Source organism: Furipterus horrens, unplaced genomic scaffold, assembly GCF_987537825.1.
Source record: "Furipterus horrens unplaced genomic scaffold, mFurHor1.1.pri manual_scaffold_2, whole genome shotgun sequence".
Classification (NCBI taxonomy): Eukaryota; Metazoa; Chordata; class Mammalia; order Chiroptera; family Furipteridae; genus Furipterus; species Furipterus horrens.
Genome location: NW_028327172.1, coordinates 23043541 through 23063361, shown reverse-complemented (window position 1 = coordinate 23063361; position 19821 = coordinate 23043541). Strand labels below are relative to the sequence as shown.

Below are 19821 nucleotides of genomic sequence, written 5' to 3'. Positions count from 1 at the left end.
CTCAGACTTCTGGGCTCTTTCTATCCAAGCCATTAGGACAGAAAAGAGAAACCAGTTTTAAAGTGAAGCCCACAGACCACCCCATTCTTTACCAACCCAGCCACTTAGTTCAGCCAAACCACTGAGTCTCAGGAGGCAGCGCTGCAGACAGGATTAAGTGAGGCCTATACGTACAGACAGTCACTCATATAATGAGATCATAGCATTATGCCCTTTGAAAACAGAAAACATGTTAATTTATGTAACATAACCCACATACAAGTCTCTAAATCTGTAGGACTGTCTTATCAGAAAGACATCCAGTTGCAAGGCATTTGACATTCTTCTTGCCTGTAAATTAAACATCTTTGATGATACCACAGACATAGTTTAATTTTCAAATCAAAACAAACTTTAAATGAAGATGAACTTTAAAGACAGTTAGCTGCACTACTTTATAGTCTACCACTGAGCATTGTGATTTTCCTTGAATCACAATTTTTCTCCCTAAGATTACCCTCCTTGTCATTAAAGGGACTCCATTAAGTCCATTTTTAATTTATCCTGTTCATTTGCATAAACACAAAAAGAGCAGAAAATGATCACTCATGATCTTTAGTTCTGCTTTGCTGGAACTTACGCAAGGAACATTTAGGGTGACCTTCAGTCTGCCCTTCAGGGCACAGAAGCAGAAACACATACCTGGCATTCAACCTTGCCTGTACACACCTGTCTTTTCCAAGTCCTTCTGGTTTTTCATTGTGTCTTAAGGTCCCTTCTAGCCATCTTTCAGGAAAACAACCTTCATTCCTTCCCTGGAAAGATTGCCATGGACTGCACATTCAACCAAGGTACCAGGCCTTTTATCTTGTGGGCTTTTATTACCTTTGAAAGTCAATCCCCGTGCCTCAGTGCTTTTGGTAACAACCAGAGCCCAAGCATGTCTCCTTTAGGCATGACATTCCAGTCAAAGTCTTAGTCAAAAAAAAAAAAACAAACCTCTATTAACAACTGGTCTTATTAGTTTTATGCAAAGAAACCTATGTCATTACTTACTTCTCTAGAATGCCAAACTCTGGAGGGATCAGATAGGGAGAAAAATATACAGTGTGAAGGAAAATCCTTGTCCTTCTAATACTCACTGAACTTGCATTTCCATTCTTTATATTTTCATTTTTCCCCACTAAAAATTTTTTTGTTTGTTTTTCCATTACAGTTGTCCCACTTTTTCCCCCTCTTGATTTCCTGACCCTGCCCCCCCTTCTCCCACATTCAGTCCCCACCCAGTTGTCCATGTCCATGGTCCATGTCCATGGGTCATTTATACATGTTCTTGGACTAGACCCTTCCCCTTCTTACCCCCTTCTCTCCCTCCCATCTCCCCCTTTGTTACTGTTAGTTTATTCCTTGTTTACATAGCTCTGGTTCAATTTTGCTCATTTGTTTGTGTTGTTTATTAGTTCCCTGTAATAGGTGATAGCATAAGGTATTTTTCTTTCGTTGCCTGGTTTATTTCACTAAGCATAATTCTCTCTAGTTCCATCCATGTTGTTGCAAATAGTAGAAGTTCCTTCTTTCTTTCAGTACTTACTCATTGTCATTTTCCCCCTTTGTACTCGTGTTCCTTTCTGTCTCTCTCTGTTTCTTCATCTTCTTAAAGCAGACCCTTTAGCATCTCTTGCAATGCTGGTTTAGTGGAGATGTATTCTTTTAGCCTTCTTTTGTCTTGGAAACTCCTTATTTCACCTTCCATTTTGAATGAGAGTCTTGCTGGGTAGAGTATTCTTGGTTGTAGGCCTTTGTTTTTCATTGCTTGGAATATTTTTTGCCATTCCCTTCTGGCTTGTAGTGTTTCTGCTGAGAAATCTGATGATAGCCTTATTGGAGCTCCCTTGTATGTTATGAGTTGTTTCTCTTTTGCTGCTTTTAGGATTCTCTCTTTGTCTTTGAATGTTGCCATTTTAATTATGATGTGTCTTGAGGTGGGCCTGTTGGGGTTCATCTTCACTGGGACTTTTTGTGCTTCCTGGACTTGCGTGACTCTTTCTCTCCTCATGTTAGGGAAGTTTTCTGTCATTAGTTTTTCAAAGAGGTTTTCTATCCCTTGCTCTTCTTCTTCTCCTTCTGGAATTCCTATGATACAGATATTATTACGTTTCATGTTGTCCTGCAGCTGTCTTAGAGCCTCTTCAGTCTTGTTCAGTCTTTTTTCTTTTTGTTGCACTGTCTGGGAGTTTTTGTCTACATTGTCTTCCAGTTCGTTGATCTGATCTTCTGCTTCCTCTAGCCTGCTTTTAATTCCTTCTATTGTGTTCTTCAGTTCAGATATCGTATTCTTCATTTCCTCCTGGCTCTTATTGATAGCTTCTATGTCTTTTTTCATGATGGTGTAATTCTCAGTAAGTTCCTTGTAGTTTTTCTGGAGTTCCTTGTAGTTTCCCTGGAGTTCTTTGTGGTTTCCACTGAGCTCATTGAGCTTCTCCATAATCCATGCTTTCAATTCCATATCTGATAGTTGGCTCCCCTCTATTTCATTTAGCACTCTTTCTGGGGATTCTACCTTTCCTTTCCATGGGGGGTTGTTTCTCTGTCTCCCCATTTTTGTGACTCCTATTGTTTGTTGGTACTTCTTAGAATGATCTGCACTTCCTGGATCTGCCCCTGGTGGCGTCAGATCCTGTACCAGTCTGGGCCTAGCCAGCCTGTTGGAGACTTCCAGGGATCTACTGCCTTTGTCTGACTTCTTTAGTTGTTAATCTCTGTTATTCTTTAAGGTCCAATATAATGTATATTTGTTTATTTAAATAACTAGATGTTTTATTTATAGCATATTTGATCAAGATGACATTTTTAAAAAATAAAATTATGGTAAATTGGGATTTTTTAAAACCAAAATAGATTATTTTATTTTTTGCATAATCTTCATATGGAATCTTTTATTCTAAGGTGACAAGCCAGAGTAAGTGAACTAACAAAGCCATTTCTTTCTTTTTATTTTCATTTTTTATTGAAATTATTGAGGTGACATTATATAGGCTTCAGGTGTACAATTCTAGAGTACATCATCTGTATATTGTATTGCGTGTTCACCACCCCAAGTCAAGTCTACTTCCATCACTGTTTATGCCCCTTTACCTTCTTGTACCTCCCCTTCCCCCTCTGATAATACCATGCAGTTATCTGTGTTTATGAGTTATTTTGTTTGTTTTTGCTTAATTTGTTCACTTTTTCACCCAGCCCCCTAAACCCTCTCCTTCTGACAGCTGTCAGTCTGTTCTCTGTCTCTATGAGTCTGTTTCTGTTTTTTTGTTAGTTTATTTTGTTCATTAGATTCCACATATAAGTGAAATCATATGGTACTTATATTTCTCTTAGCTTATTTCACTTAGCATAATGCTCTCCAGGTCTATTCTTGTTGTCGAAAAGAGTAAGATTTCATTTTTTATGGCCAAGTGGTATTCCATTGTGTAAATATACCACTGCTTCTTTAATCCACTCATCTACTGATGGGCACTTGGGCTACTAACACATCTTGGATATTGTAGATATTGCTGCATTGATCATAGGTGTGCATATATTCTTTAAAATTTGTATTTCAGGTTTCTTTGGATATGTTCCTAGAAGTGTAATCACTGGGTTATAAGGAAGTTCCAGTTTTAATTTTTTGAGGAAACTCCATACTGTTTTCCACAGTGGCTGTACTAATCTACTTCCACCAACAGTGCATGAGGGTTCCCTTTGCTATACATTCTCTCCAACACTTGTTGATTTAATGATGGTAGCCATTCTGATAGATGTGAGGTGGCATCTCATTGTGGTTTTAATTTGCATTTCTCTGATGATGAGTAATGTTCAGCATCTTGGCCATCTGCAAGTCCTCTTTTGGGGAAGTGTCTATTCCGTTCCTTTGCCTTTTTTTAATTGGATTGTTTGATTTTTTAGTGTTGAGTTTTGTAAGTACTTTGTAAATTTGGGTATTAACCCCTTATCAGGTGTATCATTGACAAATATATTCTACCATTCTGTGGGTTGTCTTTTCATTTTGTTGATGGTTTACTGTACTGCATGAAACCTTTTTTAGTTTGATATAATCCCATTTGTATACTTTTTATTTTGTTTCTCTTGCCCAGGAGATATATATACTATAAATATCTGAGATTTAACTATCTGTGTTTTCTTCTAGGATTTTTATGGGTTTGAGTCTTACATTTAAGTCTTTAATCTATTTTGAGTGTATTCTTATGTATGATGTAAGAAGGTGGTCTAATTTCATTTTTATTTTGCATGTATCTGTCCAATTTTCCCAACACCATTTATTGAATAGACTTTCTCTACCCCATTGTAATTCTTGCCTCCTTTATCAAGTATTAATTGACCATAAAGTTGTAGATTTATTTCTGGGCTCTCTATTCTGTTCCATTGATCTATATGTCTGTTTTTATGCCAGTACCATTCTGTTTTGATTACTATGGCCTTGTAGTATAGTTTGATATCAGTAGCATGATTCCTCCAACTTTATTTTTTTTCCTCAAGATTGCTATGGCTATTTGGGGCCTTTTGTAGTTTTATGTACATTTTGGAACACTTGTTTTAATTCTGTGAAAAACTCTATTGCTATCTTTATAGGAATTGCTTTGACTCTATAGATGGTGTTGGGTAGTATAGACATTTTAATGATGACTAACAAAGCCATTTGTATGTAGCATGATCACTTCTAAATATTCTATATAAGTGATAGTTCTTTGGAATTGCTATTTTTATTCCTATATATTTTCAACCATTACACTTTCAAACTCAGATATCTCATAACAGGACCTATCCAGGATTGACGAAGAGACACGAAAGTGAGGGGTAAATTTCTGAGAAGTCAAAATAGGTGTCATTAATTATACCCGCTAAAGCTCATGAACTCTGTTTCTATTGAGGGTCCTGTTTATTTATTATCTCCCTCATTTGTTTGTTTGCCTCACTAATTTTTAGAATACTCCAGTGTCCACCAGAGAGTATCATACTGGTAGAAAGAGAGAGAAATTCTAATCTAAATATAACACAATTCCCATAGTCTACCCTTCTCTAGTCTTCCACATTGAGATCAATGTTACCTTTCCCAAGGGCAGAAATATGTTCACACCACTGCTAAACTGCACATGCCCCATTTATTTTCCTGTTTCCACGGCCTCCTTCTGAATTCATGGCAGATCGTCAGTCACAGTACCCCCTGCAAAGCGTAGGTGCAGCCTTAGAATTTTCTGTAGAGTGTGCTGGATGGTCGCACCAATTATTGAGAGTTAGTGCTATATGAGATGAAACCTGGTTGCCATTACCAGCCTGTGATCTCAAATTAAATTTCTCAAGACTGTATACAAGATCGATACAATTTAATTCAAGCCTACCCTTTTAGTCTCCTCCAAAGGTGTGTATATAAAACATTATATTCACCCACCCTGTGAGAATCGTTCCTTATGAATTGCTTAGATTTCTGCTGTTAAAGCTTTTCATTTTTTTATTCATCAACTCATCCTTCCACAAATACAAATGTTGCTACCTCTGACAACTTTCCATACATGAGTATCTAGTTTCTTTTAATTTTTGTATCCATAGCACTTCATACAGTTTAAAGTATTTCTATACATTATTTTATAGTTGTTAATATAACTCTTCTCCCCCAGACAGTATTCTCTATAAAGGTGGATATCTTATTTCATTTTCTCTGTATCTCCAGCAACTGTATTAATACCCACATACTCAATAAATGTATTTAATGAGTGATAAATCTATTTACTCACTCGGTCAGCAGATATTGATTAAGCACCAACTGTGTACCAAGTATAAAATATGTTGTAATAGATACATATTAAGCAACAATAAATTGTTCTAATTTAGGCCAGAAAGCTATTTGAATAATACGATTTTTAAGATGTTATTTAAAAGACCATGAACAAACTACAAACTGGAGAGAGGACATTTATAACTCATATTACAGAATAAGGATTAAATTTCCTTCTATATAAAGAACTTCTACATTGAATAAGGAATATGAGTCTACCAATGCAATTTTTTAAATGGGCAAAAATATGAAAAGGAAATTCAGGTGGCTCTTAAGCATATAAAAACAGATGCCCAATTTCAGTTACAATAAGACAAATACAAATTAAAACTACACTGACTTGCTATGTTTCTCTTACCAGATTGTCAGTAATCTAAAACGTTTGGTAAGACACTGAGCTAGCTGGAGTCGGGAGTGCAGTAAGACGAGTAATCTCATACTTCCCTGGTGAAGTGGGGAGGAGTAAGAATTGTACTCTCATACTTTGCTGGTGAAGTGTAAGTAGGTACAGCTTCTGTGAAGGTTAATTTGGTAGCAACCTTCAGAATTACAAAAACATGTACCATTTGACTTTTTGGAAGTTTACCTGATGAACATATTTACTCAGTGTAAAATAAATTATATATGAGCTTTTTATGCAACTTATTTTTAAATAGCAAATGATTGGCAATAACCTAAATATCCATCAGTAAACAACTAGTTCAATAAGTAATGATATATGTACAATAGAATACCATACATCTTTATTAAAAAATAAAGGAAGCTCTGTGTCGTCGGCAGCCGTCCGTCTCGAGAGACGATGGCGTAGCTTCTTGAGAGTCTATCTGCACCGCCGAGAATGGCTGTGCAGTCCGACTCGGGAGTGACAATCCCTGCCACACTTGTTACAGGTGAAGGCAGATGGCCGTTGTTGCTGCTGCTGACGCTGCTTCCGCCTCGATCTTTTCTGGACCGCCTCCTCGTTGCGCGCAGCCTCTGCACGTGACGTACCTTGCCTGACCGCGAGCCTCCAGGCTAGGCGGTCGTCTGCTTGAACTTCCCATGTGTTGAGATTGATGGAGCATTGTGTCATGTCCTTTTTGCAGATGTCTTTGAACCGCAGTTTTGGGCGCCCTCTCATCCTCTTGCCTTCTGCTAGCTCGCCGTAGAGGAGGTCTTTGGGGATACGGCCTGCATCCATTCTTTTGACATGGCCGAGCCACCTGAGGCGTCTCTCGCTAAGAACTGCATGCAAACTGCTCATATTGGCTCGCTTCAGCACCTCGGTGTTGGTGACCTTATCCTGCCAGGCAACATGCAGGACGCGTCGCAGGCACCTCATGTGGAAGCTGTTGAGTTTCCTTTTGTGCCTTGCGTAGGTGGTCCACGTCTCGCTGCCATAGAGGAGAGTGCTGAGTACGCAGGCTTGGTAGATGCGCAGTCTGGTTTTCTCAGTGAGGCTGGAATTGTTCCACGCTCGCCGGTTCAGTCTGGCCATAACTGTGGCTGCCCTGGCGATTCTCCGGTTGACCTCCAAGTCGACTGACAGAGAGCTCGAGATGGTGGACCCGAGGTAAGTGAAGTCGTTGACAACCTCCAGGGTGTATCCGTCGATGGTGATGCATGGGGCAGTCCCCGTGCCTTGAGCCATAACATTCGTCTTCGTCAGGCTGATGGCTAGTCCGAACTCCTTGCATGCGTGGGAAAGGCAAGTGACTAGCTGCTGGAGTCCCTCTTCAGAGTGTGATGTCAAAGCTGCGTCGTCGGCGAAGAGCATCTCACGGATGAGCACCTCTTTGACTTTGTTCTTGGCTCGTAGACGGGCCAGGTTGTAGAGCTTGCCATCGGATCTGGTGTGAATGAAGACACCCTCGCTGCAGTCCTTAAAGGCGTATTGGAGGAGCATGGAGAAGAAGATTCCGAACAGCGTAGGCGCGAGGACGCAGCCCTGCTTTACTCCGCTGCTGACTGGGAAGGCCTCAGAGGTTGCGCCGTTGTAGGACACCGTGCTGTACATGTTGTCGTGAAAGGACATGACCACAGCAAGCAGATGTGGTGGACAGCCAATCTTCCGTAGCAAGCTGAAGAGACCACTTCGACTGACCAGATCAAACGCCTTCGTAAGGTCGATAAAGGCGAGGTAGAGTGGTTTATGCTGCTCGTGACACTTCTCCTGCAGCTGGCATAGGGAGAAGATCATGTCCACTGTTGAACAGCCAGCTCTGAAGCCACACTGGGACTCTGGGTAGACGCGGGAAGCAAGGGTCTGCAGGCGGGCAAGGGCGACCCGGGCGAATACTTTGCCAACGACGCTGAGGAGAGAGATGCCCCGGTAGTTGTTGCAGTCGCTGCGGTCTCCTTTTTTCTTGTACATGGTGATAATGTTGGCATCTCTCATATCCTGGGGGATGTAACCCTCCTTCCAGCAGCGACAGAGTAGATGGTGGAGCAGCTGTAGCAGGACTGGTTTCCCGCTCTTTAGGATTTCTGGAGGGATTCCGTCGCTTCCTGGTGCTTTCCCGCAAGCGAGGCGGTTGATGGCTTTGCTGAGCTCTGCCGCAGTAGGTGGGGTGTCTAGCTCCTCCATGACTGGTAGGTCTGGGATGGCGTTAAGAGCAGTGTCTGTTACGGTGTTCTTCGTTGCGTACAGCTCGAGGTAGTGCTCGGTCCACCGCCGCATTTGCTGTTCCTGGTCAGTGATGACCTCACCTGTCTTGGACTTAAGGGGGGCGATCTTGGAGGGGATTGGGCCTGTTGCCTTCTTGATACCCTCATACATTCCTCGTGCGTTGCCTATATCGGCGGCTTCCTGAATGCTTCTGCACAGGTTTAGCCAATAGGTGTTGGCACAGTGGCGGGCGGTCTTCTGGACTTTGTTCCTGGCAGCCCGTAGAGCTTGAAGTGTACTGGGAGTGGGCATGGCCTTGTAAGCCAGTAGGGCCTTCCTCTTAGCCTCGATCACGGGTTCCATTTCTTCCCAGTGAGCCTCGTACCAGTCAGCGTTCTTCTGCTCTTTCTTCCCGTAAGCAATAATGGCGGAGTTGTATATGGCGTCGCGGAGACGTGGCCAATTGGATTCGATAATGTCATCTGCCGCCACTCCCTCGCCGAGTGCATCTTCCATCTTGTTGATGAATTGCTGGGTCTTAACTGGGTTGCTGGCACAACTGGTGTTGATGCGTGGGCGACCCTTCATCTTGGAGTGGTGCAACCTCTTCGGCATTATGCGCACCTTGCTTACCACGAGGGCATGATCCGTGTCGCAGTCTGCACTGTGGTAGCTGCGGGTGAGGAGGGTGCTGCCAATATCCATTCTTCTGGTGATGACGAGGTCAAGCTGGTGCCAATGGCGGGAGCGGGGGTGCCTCCATGACACCTGGTGGATCTCTTTGCACTTGAAGAATGTGTTTGTCACGCACAGGCCGTGGTGACACAAAAGCTCAAGCAGTCGCTGACCATTCTCATTGATCTTTCCTCTCCCAAAGTTTCCAAGGCAGGTGGGCCAGGCCATGTGGTCGGCTCCTACTCTTGCGTTGAAGTATCCAAGGAGATAGAGAGCGTTACTTCTGGGGATCTTGGATAACGCTTCGTCCAGTGCATGGTAGAACTGTTCTTTCTTTTCGATGGTGGCGCAGAGGGTTGGGGCGTACGCGCTAAGAATGCTGACTGGGCCGAAAGTTGTTGACAATCGGAGGGTAAGTAATCTCTCTGTGCCTCCTGTGGGTGGCTCTATGGAGTTAACAAGCGTGTTCTTCACAGCAAACCCAACACCGTGCTGTCTTGGTTGGTCCGGAGACTTCCCTTGCCAGTAGAAGGTGTAGTTGGTTTCTCTGATAGTTCCGTTGTCGGCCAACCGGGTCTCCTGTAGAGCCGCAATGTCGATGTTTAGTCATGCCAGTTCCCTGTTGATGACGGCGGTTTTCCTGGCGCCATTGATCCACGGCAGGTCTGCAGTAAGTCCGGGGCACATGGTCCTGATGTTCCAGCTAGCGAGGCGAAGAGCTGGAGGCTTCTTTCTTGTTGTTTGCTTGGAATTAACTGGTGCGGGTGTTTTGTGGCCCACTTTTCGAGAGGCGCCTCTCTGATCCCCACGCACCCAGTGGGGCAGGCGAGCCATGGCGAGACGGCACCTAATTGGCTGGGGCTGCCCAGCTTGAGGCGGGCGGTAGCTGTCCAGTGAGGTGCGATGACCTCTCCCACCGTCAGAGGAGACCCCTGGCGCTCGTTTCCTTCGCCAATCGGATGAGCTTATAACCGGTATCTGTCTCCTCCCGTGTTGAGTCGACATCTTGCGATGACGCTGGAGTGTCCTCTCCAGTGAAACTGAAGCTACAGAGCCTGGGCAGGGTGATATGGAGGGTCTGCTGTTGCCCATGCAGCAGACCCCCCCCTCTCTTCGCAGCTGAAGGGTCCAAGGGAAAGACGAAATCAATACAGCTTGGCTTCAGGTGCGCCGCAGGAGTTGCCGGTGTTGACTACAATGTCAAACCGCCTTAGGGACTCCGGCTCCGGATTTTCTGTCGGGGTTTACTCCCTTAGCCTTTCCCTGAAGAGGTATGCCGCAAGGCAGCGGAGGTTTTTTGGAGTCAGAGTTTTCCTTCTCTGATTTTAGAGATGTCCTTCCTCTTTCCTCCTTTACAGGAGTAGAGATGGCTCTGTGTAATCAGTGGTTTTTTGTAAGCGTAGCCTAACTTGGATATGACTGACAGTTGGGTACAAGAAGTCAGAATAGATGTAGTTTTTCTCTTTAGGAAAATCTGAGTTGGGAGATAGAGTTTAAAATAGATGAGGAACGTAGAACTAGCACTTGAGAACCCTAATGGCAAAGAACTTTATGCCTTTGATCTGGCAGATTCATTTAAGTAATTGGGCTTAACAATGACTTTTTTAAATTTATTTTTCAATTACAATTTGTATTCAAAATTATTGTATGTTAGTCTCAGGTGACAAGCACAGTGGTTAGACAATCATATACTTTACAAAGTGTTTCCAGTACCCACCTGGCACCACACATGATTACTACAATATTATTGACTATACCCCCTACGCTGTTCTTTACATCCTGTGACAGTTTTCCGACTACCCATCTGTATTTGATCCTTTCCCTTTTTACCCAGTCCCTTAATTCCCTTCCCCTCCTCCCCCCCCGCCCCCCCCGCCGCCCCAATTGGCAACCGTTAGTCTATTCTAGCAGTGGCTCTTACATGGAGTGATTATTCTAATTTTTCTACTGGTATGTTCTGAAAGAGTTAATGAAATGTAAGCCCTAAATTATATGTAGCTTTTTTGTAAAGACAGTATACATATTCAGTTTTAGATTATAGAAGTCACCTGTGTCTTTTCTTTATTTTTACTCTTACCTCAGCTAGGTTTTGGTCTTTTCATTGGTACTAATATTCTTCAAGTGAAAATACAAGTAACTGAAACTTTAAGCCATCTTTCTTACTGATTATTATAAAATCTGTCTTAAGTTGGAGGAAAAGTGTTTTGTTTCTTTGTAATTCATTGTTCCTTTTTATACCGTAATTGTAGATGGTACCCCTGACCCCCTGTTACCTATAAGTGAGTCGTCCATCCTTTCTTCCCTTCAGAGTAGGGTATCTGCATTGTTTTGTCTATGGGAGTAAACTTTTCAGAGGTTACATATTAACACATAAAGCCAGTGCTCAGTTTTCAAGATTTTCAACTTGAGTGTTTTAAAAATTGTGCTCTTCTTACAATGATCTTCCCCAGGTGACTTATTCTCCCATTTTCTTTGAGTCTCCACTAAAATATCACTGGTCAGGAATGTCTTCGTCACTCCATATAAAATAATCTCTCTCTCTTTCTATATATATATATATATATATATATATATATATATCTATCTCTCTCTCTCATCTCCTTCACTCTCTACCTCCTCTACCAGAATGTGAGCCCAGTGACTGTTTTGTTTTACTGGCATACAGTGGGTGCTCAGTTAGTTATTTGTGGAATACACGAGTGAATGAGTTATATAGTATGTGAATTAAATGTGAAACTCAGTTAAGTTGCATTAATTAATACAAATAAAAGAACAGCTTATTTTTAATTTACAGTCAATGGTCAAACTTAAGTTTATACTTATAAGGAGGTTCTGTCAAGTTTAGAATATAGAAACCTTCTTCTGGCTTCTTTGCTTTTCTTTGAAATGTTACCAACATGTATATTTGCTTGTCACAGAAATTTAGTATGTGGTTATTTACCAAGACTGATAGACATTGGTGATCACTTATCATCATCTCCTTTATAAATCCAGACCTTACTTTGCCATTATCAGTTTAAAAACAATACCAACTAAGCCGTGGTTTTCTGTATTTTGCTTGAGCCAAAATATAGTTAACACTGTTATAGGTAAAGATTAAACAGGTAGTCCAAAACTACCTGTGGCAATCATCAGGTGTACCTATAAATACAGGTTGTCATGAAGTCTTAAGAGTGTAGTCGTATTTCCATTTAGGAAATGCCAAAATGGATAAGAATATGCACAACTAAATCAGTAACAATCGTTCAGTAGAGCATAAGACCAGTGCTTCCCGTTAGAGGGGTGTATAGTTTTAAAAGGCCTGCTTCCCTCGTCCTTTGATTTTGATTCTGTCTACTTAGTCCTCTTCTTTCCTGTCCAGACACGAAGCCCTGCTTTCTCCTTGCTCCAAGAATTGCTAGCCTACAGCACAGCCTGAGCCTTCACTTCTTCAGGATTGTACAGCTCCGCGGCAAAGGCCCACAAGTGACTCCAGCAATTTGTGACAGTGTATTAGATGTTTATTATGTTCAGTCATTGCACTTTGGTTTTCTGTCTTAGTTTTTCAGCCACAACAGTGCTGTGATAGATGCGTGCCTGTTGTAAATGACAAGAAATAACATTTTTTTCAATAGTGCAGTGTAATTACAAAAGATAGTGATGTATCTTCTGATCGCTAGTGGATCATGACACAGTAATAATAATTAATAATATTTACAATAGTGCTTTACAATTTACAGAAAATTCATTGCCAGTATTACAGTAGAGTCTCACAACAGCCCCGGGGAATAGTTATTATTAACTCTAATTCTGGGTGCTTGAACCGAGGCTCAAAGTGGTTTCGTCACCATTTGGCTTCTTGCTTTCTGTTATGCCATACTGAGAAGAAATGGTAATGATCATAAGAAAATATCTTATTTAGATTGTTTATTTGTGGTGTAGCTTTTCTCTGAAAGTTTTGTTTCTTTCTGGCAGTGGAGGTGGAGGATCGTTCCTGAGCACTCCCCCCATCAGAGTTTATTTACTTACCATAGTAAATTTTTACTGAACCACATTTACTCTCTTCCACAGTTAACAAGGTAATGAGTAGTTTATGAATGTGAAACAGTTTTCATAATGGAAAACTAAATCAAGATGTTCTTACTAAACTGAGTAAACTGACTAGCAATGATAGTTAATTTTTTTAATACTTCTTTTTGTGTGTAGAGTTGAGAGTTTTTCATGTATTATTATTTTTTTTATTAGATTTAAAGTATTTAGTTATCCTTTTCAGAGAAATATTTTAAGACTTTGTTTTATAATTTTAGGCCTCAAAAGATTGCACATCGTTTCAAAAATCTGATTATATGTTAATGCTACGTCCCTTGGGTACAAAAACTTACAAAATTGTTTTTTTCTTGAAGACTGTATTTATTTTTCATTGAAGGATTAAAGTTTTTATCACTAATAAAATGTTAAATGTCTTGTGAATATTTTACTTTAATATCTAATCTTAATTTCTAAAAAAAATTAGTAACAATTGCAATAAAAACTTTGAAATTTATTTTTACATGTTAATGAATTATATGTATTTCCTATAAACTGTCACAGCATGAAATCAACTTTTTGCCTTGATTCATTCCAAATCTGAGATTTCTGTCACATTAATATTATAATTAGAAACATTAATAGAGACTGGCAACTTAAAAAGCATGCTTTACTTCTTGACAATTTAGCATATTTCTCTGAGTGCACAGGACTTCAAGAACCTTCAGTTCACTAATAAATTTATTAACTCAAACTTAAAAGAAGTGAAAAGTCTCTCTTTCTTTCTCTCTCCCCATGGCCAGCCTGCTAAAATAGATTATTCATGCTTATTTGATTCAGGTAGGCTTTTGCAAGCTTCCCTACTAGGCCTGGGAATGTGGTACATTGAGGCCTTTTCAGGGCTTCTGCCATAGACCAAGCTTTTATTGCATGGTGTTTTATTATTACCAAATCCTAGTCTCCACCCAGTTTGTAGGCACTCTACTTATTCTTTTGAATCAGGAAAGGTTATCACCTACCTTAATCCATGCAGCAGTGTGGATTAGGGACACCAGCGTGCCCCAGGATTCTCAAAGAGGATCCTGGAAACTTCTTGTTTCTTCTTTTTTGCTGTCTTTACTAAATTCTATTGGGCCTTAGAAGGATTTGCATCTGAAATGGGCAACCTGGTGTTTTTCTCAATGAAGACATCAGATCAAAGTTCAGTTAGTCAAGGCCTTTCTAAAACATTCAGGGGGCTTGGACTTCCACAATAAAAAGATGAGCTCTAGCAGAGATTGCAGTAAAAACATTCTGAACTGTAATCCGGATAAAGAATAGATTATAGGCCAAAGAACAGACCTTGTTTAAATTGCTTTAGACTAATAACTTTATATTTTAAAACTTTACACCCTGTTTTTAAGAAACAAATTTTATTAGTCAGTACTTTAATGGTAAATAGATAAATCGTCTTTTGGGAACTATATTTCTATATATTGTATTGGAAAAATTAGACTAAGCCAATTAATAGGTCTCTTTCATTAATGAAAATAAAGAGTACCTTATGGAGGGATGAGCAATCATTTTATTTTGAAAATAAATATTAAACCAAAGACTGAATCTGAGAATAATGTTTCTATTAGGCTTAAATATTTTTTATGCTCTGTTATTGTATAATTTGGTGTTTGTAAGCATTTAATTGAAGAATATGAATCCTTAAAGTCTTAAAAACGCAAATATCTAGTATCAAGCAAATATCTTATTTCTCATCTAAATTACAAAGTTGTTCATTCCTTAGTAAAATAAGTTAAGAACCTACTATGTATAATTCTTCCTAGTTCAAGAGACTACCTAGTTTCTTGAATGTTCCAAAACTTGTCTGTTTTGTAGCAGTCAGGACAGTTGAAACTATGTAAATTTAGATCAGAGGGCTCATTAAAAACTAATGCCAGGTGGAACCTGTTAGTAGCCCCACTTCGGATAGAGCTGTATATATTTCTAATGTGCTGAGTGAAAGAAATCAGCCCCGAGTTCATTCAAAGCAATATAAGAATAATGTTATGGGATTTTACTATCCTATGTAAATAAATTCAGCATCAGTAGTTACTAGAGTTTCTTACAAGAAGAATAATTTGTTGGTGGAATTGTCAATGATTGTGCCAGATTTCTGATTTATCTAATGTAGCTTACATATATGCTTCCACTTCACACTGTGCTTTGTTCCCAACTGGAGGAGCCTAGTACATTTCACACTGTAAGCTTAATATTAAATTTGTAAGTGATGTTGAATATATACACATACTGTTTTGTGAGAATTCAGTTTTAAAATGATGCTCAGTTTACTGTACTTAAATATTAAATAGCTAATTTCTTTTAGGCCCCTTACCATGAATTAATTTGGCTTAAGTTTTCATTGATTCTTAGCTACTACATATTTTTCATTATAACCTGGAATTTAAAAAATGAAAATTAAGACTTATGTATATTAATTTTTTTAATTTAAGAAGGTAACAGGTTAGTAAAACAGCTAAAGAGCTTTAAAATTTTTTATCAAACCCTAGGGAACCACCAGAAGTAAAGAAACATGGGAGATGAAAAAGTGGATTTCTAACTACATAGGTTAAAATAATGAAGGTTGTTGTGTATGCTTCTTTGAAATGTAATGCCTATGTATATCAGCTTTTTCTTATTTGCAGTAAAATGCATAAGCAGATCAGCGTTTCCCTGAGTGTAGGGCAAATAAATTATATTTTAAAAATATGTATTTTTCACAACAAACATGGGTTTTCTTAATAGGCTGGACCAGTATCATCTTCAAGATTTGGTCACTATTATGATGCATCAAAAAAAATACCACAAGAACTAATTGAGGCTTCAAAATGGCATGGATTTTTTCTTCCAGAAAAAATATCTTCAGGTGTTAACACAGAACCCTGGTAAGTTAATGACCCAATTTTGATATTCTTTGAAAGCATGCATATCAAAAGTACATCTCCTAATAAGAAACATTAGATTTACATAATACGTAACCTTAATTGTGCCTGTGTTCCATATTATTTCATTATATAATAGGGTGGGAAAAAAGTAGGTTTACAGTTGTTTGTATGGAAAAATAAGACAATAATTAATAAATAATAATACAAGAATAAACTCTGTTATTCATGCTCCCAACTGTAAACCTACTTTTGCTCACCCTGTAAATATAGTTTTCTTTTTCTGGTCTTGTAACTGTTGGACATGCTATCACCCTTGATTTGCAACCTAAAAAGTTATTTTTAAGAAAATGTGGGACAGTTCTGAAACAGGGTCTCTCAGCTGTAAATGCAACTAGATGTCTAAACATTAATTATTGATAACAATAGCAGTGAAATGATATAAAGTAATGTTATTGCTCCATGTTTTTCAATAAATGCTCTTTCAGAAATTAAACAAGTACATGTTTTCCAATATTTTATTTATTATGGTTTTCTGTTTTTAGTAATGCTATAAATAAAAGGTTTTTTTTTTAGGTGACTCAAGAGAACTTAGGGTTTGAGTTTTACAGTGGAGAGTTTTAAGTATTAAACCAGTACATGTTTATAGTACTACTACTTGAAGGCAAAACTCTGAAAAATTATGGTACTTGACACTGAATAATGTATAAAAGTTAAGAATATTTAATTTTATTCTTATTGCAGTTGGATCAAGGGAAGTTAATCCATGGAATCTGTTACCACCTCTTTTCTTTCACACTGTAAAATCATTATTTTCAAAGTGAAATGAGTTATTAAATGGAGATTTAATAAACAGGAAGTTGTGAACTGAAATGACTTAAAAAACTATAGTCTCTTTCCCAGAAATAATACATAAGAATTTAATGAAGACTGTGCTATTTATTTTTATTAAATCTGTTTGAAAAGAAATTATTCACTTTATTATGGTGTTCTCTGGCCTGTTAATGAATCATTGCTATGCGTCAGTCACTGTAGGGTATACTTTCCCTTTGTTATCTATCCTATAAAAGTAAATATTCCCATTTTCCAGGAGAATATACCAAAATTCACAGAAGAGATTTATCTGAGGCTCAACTGTTAAGTGATAGAGTCTGGATTAACCTAAGTAAAAAGATCGCTCTCTTCTTTTTTTTGCTTTACTGCTTCCAAAGTTAGGTCCTTCACCTTCACCTTCACCTTCCTATCTTATGGAGGGAGGAGTGCTAACAAAGAAATTTATAGAAATCTTGGTTTTGATACTGAGCCTGTCCTACTATGAACTTTGGGAAAATCCTTTAAGTTCAGTGAAAATAAATATCTTTTTGTGACAAATTGAGGTGGGGAGGAATACCACTTTCGAACTACATCACTAATTGTTTCTGTTAAGTTTGAATGATTATATTGGTTTTACTAGTGCCTAATTTTTGCCATTCAGTGAACCAAACAAAAATATATACAGGCCTGGAAGGTCAAAATAACTTCTCAATGATTTCTTAAATAGTAAATCGTGGGAGCCAGACTCAAAGTCAGTTCTTTCTGACTCAGATTATCTTTGTTAGCAATACTGCTATACTCCCTCCATTCATGGAGTGCTTAGGAAAAATAAAAATGTAAAATGTACATTAAGTATGATGTAAATGAATGAAAAATAATATGGTGATACTTTGTGGTTAAATATATATGTGTATATTAAGGATAAAACTTTTTCTAATCCAGTAAGTACAAGGTTTTTGTTCATTCATTAGGCAACTAAAGAGAGGAGGAATTGACATTTGTCAAAAACCTGCTCCATGTCAGGCCCTGTTCCAGGCATTTGACCATAGAATATCTAATTCTCCCAACAGCCCTCCAAGAAAAATAATATTATCCCAATTTTATAGGAAACTTGAGGTTAGAGACACTAAGTAACCTCCCCACTACTGGCTGACTACAAGTGACAGCCGACACCCAAACCCAGGTTCCCCAGACCTCTGCGCTCTCCTGGGCCAGGCGGCCGCTGTGTGCAGCTGCAGTAAAGACTGCACATGAAGCGCGCACCAGAGAAATGACACCTGGATCGGCTCTCAGAGTCAAGTCTCCCACAGTTTTAAAATGTTTTTCAGAATATTTTTTGAGAACTAGTATTTCTGCACACAAAGTAGGAAAATTTATAGATTTTAATTACCAAGGCAGTATTTCATTTCATAATGGTTAACTGATAATTCATTTATTTCATATTAAACTTAAATGCTTAATTAAATTAATTAAACTTTAAACATGTAATTAAATTAATTTTGAAAATGGGTACTTTACCATATGAGATTTATTTTAATTTATGAAAAGCGTGTGCTCATCTCACGAAAATGAACCTTACTGGTTCATTTATAAAACAATAAAGCTTAGCCTTACAGTTGTCTGTACTTTTTCTGTAATTAAGACTAGAGTACATAGCTGTATCCTATTATCATATGTGAGGATATAACATATAATTCTATAATTTGTAAAGGGACTATTGAAACATGTAGGGTTTTCTTTTTACAGTAAAAAAAACTGGAGGTCATTTAAAATTTAAGTTAACTAATTTTAAATTATTGGTAGGTTTGCCTATAGAAATTGTGCATACATACGGTATAACCTGTCAGATTAAAGCCTGGGTATAAAAATCTGAGATGTATCACAATAATAATATCCAGGTGATTTTGTTTTGATATTTTTACTTTCATAAATTAGATAATCTGAGTCACAACACAATGATAGGAAAATAAAGTTTGACAATAATTCTGTGGTCAGAGATTTTTTAATCTGACATCATTTGAATTAGGCTTTACTAACAGGTGTGCCCGAACACTCCTCTGTTGCCTTGTAAGAAAGATTCCTCATTCTTCAGCACATGGATGGTGTCTCAACTTTCTTATTAATGAATCTACCAACATACTTTTTAACCTACAGTTACAGACTTCATGTTTGTGTGCCCCAAATCCATATGTTGAAGTTCTAATCCTCAGAGTAATAGTACCCAGAGATGGGGCCTTTGGGAGATAATTAGAGTTATATGTGGACATGAGGGTGGAGCCCAAGTCTGATAGGATTGGTGTCCTTAAGAAAGATTGAGAGAAGCTGAGCTCACACCCTCTTCTTGGGTTCACTTTCAGGAAAGGCCATGTGACCACACAGTGAGAAGGTGGCCATCTGCAGCCCAAGGGGAGAGCCCTCTCCAGACACTAACCCTGCTAGCACCTTGGTCTTGGGTTTCTAGTTTCCAGAACTGCAACAAAATAAGTAGCTGTTGTTTAAGCCACCCACCCAGTCTGTGTTATTTTGTTATGGAAGTCCAAGCTGACTACTACACCTACTGTACTGTGAAATACCACATTTTTTAAATTATATATATGCCAGGTCTTGAATATTGAGTTCATATACAATCTGTAGTAAATAGAATAAATTTATTTTGATATGTTTCTTTGAAATTCAAGATTTTATTTTGACATTTATCCTAACAATAGCTAGTAGTTTCTTATATTAACTAAAAGTTTTGTGTTGAGTCGAATGAACTGAATTCTGAAACAACCAGTTATCTTTCCAGGAAAAAAAGAAATCAGTAGAAAGAGGCTAGGTATAATACTTAAGATTTTAGAAATCATTTCATTGCTCCTGCCAGGTTTCCTTACCAGCTTAAATGGAACCTCATATAAGCCTTTTGTAATAATATTTTCCTAGGAAATCCTCCCCTGCTCCCTTGCGTTCCTACTTAACTTTTGTTCTTCCTTCTGTCAGAACACACCGCATTGCACTGTAATTATCTGGCTTGTCTACATCCT

General features: G+C 38.7%; 1 protein-coding gene across 2 annotated transcripts in view; it reads left to right on the top strand.

The window, feature by feature from the left end:
* The window catches only part of ELP4 (elongator acetyltransferase complex subunit 4), a 223004-nt gene that overhangs the window by 49592 nt on the left and 153591 nt on the right, over positions 1–19821 (top strand). For both annotated transcript variants that reach the window (XM_090267603.1, XM_090267602.1), the window contains exon 5: positions 15849–15988. In XM_090267603.1, the coding sequence (XP_090123729.1) occupies positions 15849–15988 (140 nt within the window). The remainder of the gene's footprint in view (positions 1–15848; positions 15989–19821) is intronic.